The sequence below is a fragment of the Podarcis erhardii genome, assembly GCF_964252035.2.
Source record: "Podarcis erhardii genome assembly, chromosome: 3".
Lineage (NCBI taxonomy): Eukaryota > Metazoa > Chordata > Lepidosauria > Squamata > Lacertidae > Podarcis > Podarcis erhardii.
In genome coordinates, this window is record NC_138507.1 from 17,839,807 (window position 1) to 17,849,909 (window position 10,103).

At 45.5% G+C, this 10,103-nt stretch overlaps 1 protein-coding gene across 1 annotated transcript; it reads left to right on the top strand.

Annotated features, from left to right (window-relative positions):
- MSGN1 (mesogenin 1) lies at positions 1-1,493 on the top strand. Its single transcript, XM_081854246.1, has one exon. The coding sequence runs from the start codon at positions 592-594 to the stop codon at positions 1,078-1,080; it is 489 nt and encodes a 162-aa protein (XP_081710372.1). The 5' UTR covers positions 1-591; the 3' UTR covers positions 1,081-1,493.
- The last annotated feature ends 8,610 nt before the right edge of the window (positions 1,494-10,103 follow it).

Consider the following 10,103-nt stretch of genomic DNA (forward strand, 5'->3'; position numbering starts at 1 on the left):
TCTGGGATCAAATCAGAAACTGGGATGGCTTCTTTAAACCAGGAAATAGGAGCACTGGAAGGATATGTAATAGGAGTTTGTTGTCGTTGTGTCCTTGTCAGCCAAATTACCACTTTAAATCCAATCCAGTCAAATAAAATTGAAACCTGGGTGTTGATTCTGCGGCCTGTTTTCTATATTTCCTTTCCCACTGCCAGTTATTCCACAGGACACTGCTAAATGTAGATAAGAAGGCTCAATTGGTTTTGCTACAAGATGATAATCTCTCCCCCTCAACCACCACCACTTTTCTTTCTCACTATGGCCTGTTAGCTTAAATGGGTTTTAGCCAAAGGTTGATAATTATCATAGAGAGGAAAGTAACACCGCCAGGAGTTCATTTTCCATTTTGGCACTTGCCTTCCTTTGAATCCTCCCCACACCTTGGCCCCTTCCCCGCTTCCCATTTTGTCACTTCTTACGCCACCCCTCCCTCTATCATAAAAGGGTCTCCGCAGACAGGGAGGCCACAGATTTTCCCTGCCTGCAGCTTTGACAGGAAATCGTTCCCGCTTTTCCCCTTGCCACAAATCGGGCCAGGCTTTGGTGAGCATGGAAGGGAGCGCGGAGTCAGAGAACTCTTCCTATTTCTCCTCATGGGACTGGAAGACTGGGCCTCTGGAGCTCAGCCAGAGCTCATCTCCCCAGAGCATCTCTCCATCCCCTTCCTTCGAATCCTATGCATCCTCGCCTTGTCCCCTTGTGATGGAGATGCCTTGTGCCAGCAGCAGCAGCGAAAGCAGCAACAGGAGCTATAACCTGATGGACTTTCCTCCTGTCTATCTCCCAGGCCCTGGCCAGGGCAAAGCCCTCGCTAAGGGCTCCAAAGTCAGGATGTCCGTTCAGCGCAGGAGAAAGGCCAGTGAAAGGGAGAAGCTGAGGATGAGGACCTTGGCCGAAGCGCTGCACACTCTTCGCAACTACCTGCCTCCCGTCTACAGCCAAAGGGGTCAGCCTCTGACCAAGATACAGACGTTGAAATACACTATCAAGTACATCAGCGAGCTCACAGACCTGCTGAACAGCGTCAAGCAAGTATAGAGAGCCCTGGGAAACTCTGGGAAGGTTTCCTCACTGAGAAAGCAGGAGTGGTTTTTTTCTTTCTTTAAGGAGTAACTTTCCATCGGGCAAACGTGGACCTGTTCAGAAGCTGCTCTGCAAACAAGCTGATCTAAAGGGAGCTGCCCATAGTTGCATGTTTGTATCGGACGAGGCAAAGGAGGACCAGATCTCAGTCGGGAACAATGGTGACAGTGTGGTTTTGAAAGGATCATGATTCCACGGAACAATTTTTTAAAATTAATTATAGCTGACCAAATTTCTTTTGCTTAGGTATGCTTTTGAGTTGGTGATCTGTGGACTTCTTCTTTCTTTTCCCCCCTTTTTAAACCCTGTATGTTTGCTATCATGTCTCTTTGCTGTTTGTAGGCACTTTATATTAGCAGCAGGATAAAGATGTGTATGCTTAGCTGGAGAAATGCTTCTTCACTCATTTTTTACAGTAGCTTTGGTGGAGGAAAGGAAACAACAACTTTGAAATAAAAAGCTGCTTCCATATGGGTTGATTATATCCCTGAAAGAGATTAGCGTTGGAATTCTAATCCGAGATCGTTTTTAGTTGTTACTATTTAGAAAATATTCCTGCCCCACCCCCCACCCCCGCTGTCAAATATTCCCAGGATAGTTATATTTCCAACATAGAGTACATTGCTATGGTTCATTTCAATCTGAAAGCATCTACGCTTTTGCAAATGTAGAACTGCTGTCTATTGGATAGAGCTCAAAGCAAATGTATGGCAACCAGGAACAAAGAAAAGATGCTTAGTCTATTGCATGGGTAGGCAAACTAAAGCCCGGGGGCCGGATCTGGCCCAATTGCCTTATAAATCCAGCCCGCAGATAGTCTGGGAATCAGCATGTCTTTACATGAGTAGAATGTGTCCTTTTATTTAAAATGCATCTCTGGGTTATTTGTGGGGCATAAGAATTCGTTATTCCCCCCAAAAAAATATAGTCCAGCCCTCCACAAGGTCTGAGGGACAGTGGATTGGCCCCCTGCTGAAAAAGTTTGCTGACCCCTGGTCTATTGGTATCTAAACAAAAATAACTGATGCAGGAGGCATGTGTCCTCAGGGCGCATAAAGTAAGCTTAGTTCCAAGCAATGCACAAATTCCCTGGCAAGCAGTTCATGTGGTTTACAGTTGAGATGTGTAAGCTGTTAAAACAGGACAGGGCCTCTGTCTCAAAAGGGCTCCTGTGCAGACAGCATTGCGCAATCCATGTCTAGACCATCACATGTGATGTGTGTGAGTGTGTGTGAATGTACACGTGTCCCCAGTGTGTGTTTATGCAGTGATATACATGCACATGCAGCAGCTGGCTCATGTGACTGCCTGCACACTGGTTCCATGCTATTCCTGCATTTAGGCTGCAATCCTGCACACACTTTCCTGGATTCACAGGGTTGCCATATTTCAAAAGGTTGTTGAGCTTTTCTGGCGCAAAGTTCTTCAAAATCCGCCCCCCACAAATGATTTTTTTAAAGCTGTTTTTTCGGAAATTTGCCAAAAAAACAACAACCATCACCTGATTTGGGTTGCCATATGCCCAGGTTTCCCTAGCCATTTTTACTGATTTTTGGAAATTCCACCCAGATGCTATTTCCAACGGAAGAATCCCAGATATGTCCAGGAATTTTCCAACATATGGCAGCCCTAGCCTGGAAGCCGGTCCCATTGAATTCAATAGGGCTGGCTTCTGAGTAGACTGGGCTGAGCTTAAAAGTCCTTTGTTGAATAGCAACTGCATTACATTTGAAGGAGCCCCCACATACCTGAGTGACCAGGAAGTCTTTAGTATTATAGAATAAGGATTTTAACTGCTGAGTGATAAAATGTAGCAGGTTTGATCCCCATCTGGGACAACTGCACATTCCTGCATTTCAGGCTGTTGGACTAGATGATCCTCAGGCCCCTTTCCAATTTTACAATTCTCTGATCCCTTGGTGATTTGCTTGCACCGTTTATCAGCCTCTTGTGATCTGCTCTTTGCAGAATCTGCAGCTGGGAAATAATGCCTTTTTGGGACCAAAATTGGGGCAAGCTTTGTGTTCTCCTGAATTCTTGGATCAAGCAAGATGTTACACAAAGCAGGGCAACAAAATCTGCCTGTGTTTTTTTTTTTTAAGTTGCTTCCTTCCTTTCTTGTTTTCTCTCCTCCTTCCCCCTTCCTGTTTTGTGTAGCACCTTGCCTGACGAAACAGTCTGGGGAACTCGGAACCTTGTTGCACTTTTGTGGTGGAATCTACACACATAAAAACCATTCTGAAATTTATTTTATTTAAAAGCGTTTTTAAAAATACACTGAGTTTTCCATAAGACTCACCATCACCATCTAGTGTATCATAATTAAAACACACTTAAAATGTTTTATTTGCATCTGTATAGCTGAGTCCTGTGACATTTCCATGAAGCTATTGCCCAGCTGTGAGTTTTGACTTCCCAACTCCTTAGGGGTTAGTACAGCTACCTTTGGTTTTCTATAATCTTCTCTGGCTGCAATCCAGATTGTTTAGATGCCAGCCGCTGCTGTGCTTTCCACGGGCATCAAGGAGCTAGAGATTTCAGGACTGCATCCATAACAATCTTGTGATTGCTACCCAGAGTCCAGCCCACGAAGGCAGAAGCCCAATGCAGGGTTCTCCGAAGTACATGGCTTCCCTTACCTTGCATGGGTTCCAATATAAGAAATGTGAAGTGTCCCATCTTCCTCAGTGCTCTGTGTTCTGATGGCGAGCATATGAGACACAGCTCTGTCACACAGTCATTCCACAGGCCCAACCACAGAATCAGAAGAATATTTTCATCAGCCACTAGCCATAGCAATAAAATAAAACACAACGTACAGTGGTACCTCAGGTTACATATGCTTCAGGTTACATACGCTTCAGGTTACAGACTCCACTAACCCAGAAATAGTACCTCGGGTTAAGAACTTTGCTTCAGGATGAGAACAGAAATCGTGCTCTGGTGGCGCGGCGACAGCAGGAGGCCCCATTAGCTAAAGTGGTGCTTCAGGTTAAGAACAGTTTCAGGTTAAGAACGGACCTCCAGAACAAATGAAGTACTTAACCCGAGGTACCACTGTACTGAAGATAGAGGCAAAAAATTAACTATACAAAATACATTTTGGAGGTTTACATCAATAATCAAATAGTAGATCTTATTCCAATTGCCCCTGCTAATTTTTTTTTTGCAGTTTTGGCTGTCACCTGATTATCTTGATCTGCTAGAATAAAGGACACAGTAGCAAATGGTTGAGAGACCTGGACTGGATAGTAGCAGAGGGGTTATAACCTCACTCCTCACATAGTTATAAAGAGTGCAAGCCAAAAACACATGAGCTACTGATTCAATACTGCCATCTCCACATGGACATAAGCATTTTTCCAGCAGAATTTTTTGAAATCGACCCCCAAATACAACCGAAGACAGTATATTTAAGGCCCGACCATACTGGGGTGAGAGGAAGGATTTATCAAGCAGGTCCATTTTGTCTTGTGGTAAAGTGCTTATGGGGTAGCTCGCTTGGTAAAAGGTAAAGGGACCCCTGACCATTAGGTCCAGTTGTGGCCGACTCTGGGGTTGCGGCGCTCATCTCGCTTTATTGGCCGAGGGAGCCGGCATGCAGCTTCCGGGTCATGTGGGCAGCATGACTAAGCTGCTTCTGGCGAAGCAGAGAAGCACGGAAACGCCATTTACCTTCCCGCTGGAGTGGTACCTATTTATCTACTTGCACTCTGACGTGCTTTCGAACTGCTAGGTTGGCAGGAGCAGGGACCGAGCAACAGGAGCTCCCCCCCTCGAGGGGATTTGAACCGCCGACCTTCTGATCGGCAAGTCCTAGCCTCTGTGGTTTAACCCACAGCGCCACCCACGTCCTAGCTCACTTGGTAGGGCACTCTTAATCTGAGCGTCATAGGTTCAAGCACCACATCAAGCAAAAGATTCCTTCATTGCAGGGGGTTGAGCTAGATGACCCTCAGGGTCCCTTCCCACTCTCCAATTTTATGATTCTCTGGTTCTATGATGGCTGGAATTCAAGACATCTTTAATTAGAATAAAGGCCCATTTATTTCAGGAGCCCTTACTCCAAGGTAAGCAGCGTTATGATTGCAGCCTAATTCTTCAGTTGTACAAAGATAATCAAAATTTAAGGGAAATTTACATACGTGTGAATAAATCTCTACCCAAGCATACTCTGAAATATTGGGATATTCCTTTCTTATTTATTTTATTTATTGGTTTTGTCAAATAATTTCAGCTGCAGGCAACCTTTACATGTAGTAAGAACAGAAAAATGCAGGGTGGCATTCAACTGGATTTTAAACAGAGTAGAGCCACCGAAATTAATGAGCACGATTAAGGCAGGTCCATGAATTTCGATGCACCTACTCTGAGTAAAATTGAGTTGAATACCACCCACTGTCCTTTGAAATAAAGTGGGCTGTAATGTTTTAGTATCCATCAATCACTTCAAATTATAGCAGTGCTCAACACATCCCCCCCCAAAGTGTACTCAGAGCCTAGGAGGTCTCTCTAGCCTTTGACGTTGTTGTAAATTGCTCTTTTTATTTTCTCCCTAACCACCCACTATCACCCTGCAAGGAACCTAGAAACCTCTGCATGCCTGTTAACTTTAAGTTAATCAATGTCAAAGGCTGCATCAGGCTGCAACCTGCAAAAGAAAATATTTGCATTGTCAATTTTGCTTGAAATTGATTTCGCACGACCCTGTTCTGCCCTCTGAGAGCAGAACATGGGGAGGGGAACGAGAAGGATCTGTACAATGCTGCAATGCAGATATGAAGAGAAGGATGCAAGGAGTTCACCTCTCCTTTTGCCTGGGACATGGCACACAGGGAAAGGTACACAGAATAGCTTTGAAATGCACACCGCAGTGTGAAAGAAAGGTTGGGAATGGTACTAATGAAGACACAGTCTTGGATTGTCTGGTTTGCAAATAATAGCATGACTTAAAAAAATCGGATCACTTGTTCCTCCACCACCAAATCTTTTTTTTTTTTTTTTTTTACATGTCAGTATATGGGCACAGAAATGTAATTGTCCCTTATTGTCTCAACTCTAGAAATATTTACACGGAATGAGCATCTTTTAAATGGGATGGAGGTATGTTTAAAGCATGTGGTTCTTCCTTAGGTTATCAGCAACTGCTGTACAGAGAAATAACCTCTTCTTCCCAAACACTGTTAATAATGCACAGCCTTTTTGCACTTTAATGTTGGCTATATCTTAGAAATATCGCTTTTGGCGCTGATACCTAACTTAAATTTAGAATGCATACTAACAGCAAACTCTGTGTTCTGAGCGCCTAGTCTTATGTAGCCAAAACAACACTATCCACAAGGGGGGCAGAGACACAGGTGGCGCTGCGGTCTAAACCACTGAGCCTCTTGGGCTTGCCGATCAGAACGTCAGCAGTTCAAATCCCTGTGACGGGGGGAGCTCTGTCCCAGCTCCTGCCAACCTAGCAGTTCAAAAGCATACCAGTGCAAGTAGATAAATAGGTGGCGGGAAGGTAAACGGCATTTCCATGGGCTCTGGTTTCCATCACGGTGTCCCGTTGCGCCAGAAGTGGTTTAGTCATGCTGGCCACATGACCCAGAAAGCTGTCTGCTCCCTTGGCCTGAAAGTGGAGATGAGCACCACACCCCATAGTCAAGTTTGACTGGACTTAACCTTCCAGGGATCCTTTACTTTTTTACCTATCCACAAGGGGGTAATGCTATCTGTCAGCAGGCTAGGGGAAAGGCAAAGTACAGGAAGTCATTAGGGTCTCGGCCACACCATCTGTTCAAAGCACATCTGAACCACATGGCTTTCCCCCAAAGAATCCTGGGAAGGGCAGTTGGTTAAGGGTGCTGGGAATTGTAGTTCTGTGGGAGGTGAACTACAGTTCCCATGATTCTTTGGGGGAAGGTATATGCTTTGGATGCATGGCATGGACATGACCTAGTCCTAGGGAGAGAAAAGTGTGGGGGTGTTGTGGATCGTAGGGGAGGATAGATGGATTAAATCTTATCTTTCCTCACTCATGCTAGAGAGTCAGTAGCAGAGTACATACCCCAATATATTGCAGGAAGCTAGTTGGTAGACTCAACTGAATCTCTTTAGAAGAAGAAGAATTTGGATTTGATATCCCGCTTTATCACTACCCTAAGGAGTCTCAAAGCGGGGAAGCGAACCCGCTTCCCCAGATTACGAGTCTACCGCTCTTAACCACTACGCCACACTGGCTTTAGTTAAACAATCCAGTCTGGCTTGTCCAGATTGGATTATTCCTGGTAAATCCCCATTGTTCCCTCTTAAAAAGAATAAAGACAGAATAGTCTTTTCTTAAACGTAGTAAGAAGTTTACTTACATTCAGTTCACAGTATGATCCTGAAGGCAGGCTTTAGCTTGTAGTTACAGATACAGATACAGGGAAAGGTGTGAATTCATCCTTTTGTGAGGGATGAGCCCATGTGCTGCTGACCGAGAGCCAGCACACAGCAAATGCATCAGTATTAGAAGAGAGCAGCAAAAGAAAAGAAGAGCAAGGGAAGATGACTGTGTGACTGGCCCTTTTACAAGGGTCTCACAGGGTCACGCCCATCTACCTGGTTACATGCAGGGGGAGCATGCTCCAGGCCAGGAGTGACAGGAAGTCCTCCTGGCTGGAGTAACATCCCCCTGTGTGTCCAGTCTGGGCAAACAGGAAGTATTGTACAGTGGTGCCCCGCAAGACGAATGCCTCGCAAGACGGAAAACCCGCTAGACGAAAGGGTTTTCCGTTTTGGAGGTGCTTCGCAAAACGAATTTCCTATGGGCTTGCTTCGCAAGACGAAAATGTCTTGCGAGTTCCTGCAGGTATTTTTCCTTTCCCCCCCTTTTTCTAAGCCGCTAAGCCGCTTATCAGCTGATCCGCTAAGCCGCTTATCAGCTGATCCGCTAAGCCGCTTAACAGCTGATCCGCTAAGCCACTTATCAGCTGATCCGCTAAGCCGCTAATAGCGCTAATCCGGTAAGCCACTAATGGGCTTGCTTCGCAAGACGAAAAAAACCGCAAGACGAAGAGACTCGCGGAACGGATTCTTTTCGTCTTGCGAGGCACCACTGTACTTGACTGCTTATGTTACATCTCACAAAAAGCCCTCCAGGGCCCAAAGCAAACTCAGTCTGCTGAGTGGATGCAGAATGCTGATGGGGTGAGTAGGTGAGATAGAATGTCTGGATTCCAGGATGAGGAACAGAAATTCGGTGTGTCTGCGAAATGATATGGAATATTCTGGAGAACGGCAAGGCTGACTGGCTGGCAGCCTGAACAGTAGCAATCCACACGCTGCAACATTTTGTAGGTCTTGGTCACGTGCGATTTGCTGAAATGGTTGAGCAATCCCACCTTTTCTCCTTTCTGAAATGCTCATGTGAAGGAAAATAGTGCATTTGACCCTAGGACCACAAAGTTGTAGAGTTATTCTAGTGTTGGGAGGGGCCCCAAGGGTAATCTAGTCTAACCCCCTGCAGCTGTCTTCAGTGGTACTTCAGTTCTCAAACGTAATCCATTCCGGAGGACCATTCGACTTCTGAAACGTTTGAAAACTGAGGTGCAAAGGGCTGGTTGCAAGTTCAATTGGAAAAATGGAAAAACACACTGCGGAAGCTGTTCGACTTTTGAGACATGTTCAAAAACGGAAGCATTTACTTCGGGTTTTTGGTGTTCGGGTTCCGAAAGCTTCAGCAATGGAGATGTTCAAGAACCGAGGTACCACTGTATTTATTTGAAAACTTCCTTTAACCGCTTGCCAATGTAAAGACTTTCCTCCAGGAGAAACCTTAACCAAAAACACACACAAAAACAAACAAACAAAAACCCCAAACAAATCCAAAATTAACTATATTGGTTGCTTTTGTAATCGGTGGTTGTTGTTTTGTTGTGCCTCATTTGACATAATGTGAGGAGAATCAGGTGATTTTACATTACTGGACGTGCTGGGTTGCACTTCCAAGGATGCCCACCAGAGAGAGCACAAAATCTCTTGAAATTAGTGCCTCTAGCGCTGCTATAGAGAGGAATCTCCCGTTGTTTGCTTTTATACGAATCCCCTTCCCTACCAAGCCAAGCATCCCAGACAGAGCTTGCTTTATGACGGCTGATTCTGCTATAGCAATGCATCTCTCATTTTCTCTCTGGGTTGAACTTCATCCCCCGTGGTTCTTGGGACACCCCTCCAGACTATCACTGTCTCAGAAGCGATGCCAGCTGAATAATACATGAAAATAATTAATAATTCTCTTCAGACAGTTTACATTTAATTATTGAATAGTTCAACAGATCCATATCGACGATTGCACCCGAGGCATTTATTTATTGATGACTGCGCCGTCCGTTTGGAATGTAATGAATTGTTTTAATTTCCACATCCTCCTTTCGAGTCCCAGGGGTCGGTTGGGCGTGGGTGGCTGTGGTCCTGCACAGAGCTCATCTCGTGGGCTTAGTCTGAATGGGAAACTTAAGGTGCATCCGCATTGCAGTTAAGCTCCAGTTCATGCGCAGAGGGCAGCTTCGAGAACGGGAGTTGGGCAAGCTCAGGTGAAGGGAAACAAAACGGGCAACACAAGTCAGGGGAAGACATGCCCAGCCCCTCTCTGGTGTGGACAGTAAAATGCAAATGGGAGTTGGAGACAGCAGAGAGAAAAACAACCTTGCAGCATTTCAAGCCAGTAATATGTACATAGCCGATTTGGATGCTATGTGGTCTAAACCGCTGTGGTCTAAACCACTGAGCCTGTTGGGTTCGCCGATCAGAAGGTCGGTGGTTCGAATTCCTGCAACGGAGTGAGCTCCCGTTGCTCTGTCCCAGCTCCTGCCAACCTAGCAGTTCGAAAGCATGCTAGTGCATGGGTAGGCAAACTAAGGCCCGGGGGCCGGATCCGGCCCAATCGTCTTCTCTATCTGGCCCGCGGACGGTCCAGGAATCAGCGGATTTTTACATGAGTAGAA

Coding starts and splice junctions, on each gene's coding strand:
- MSGN1 (XM_081854246.1), top strand. CDS start 592: ATGGAAGGGAGCGCGGAGTCAGAGAACTCTTCCTATTTCTCCTCATGG.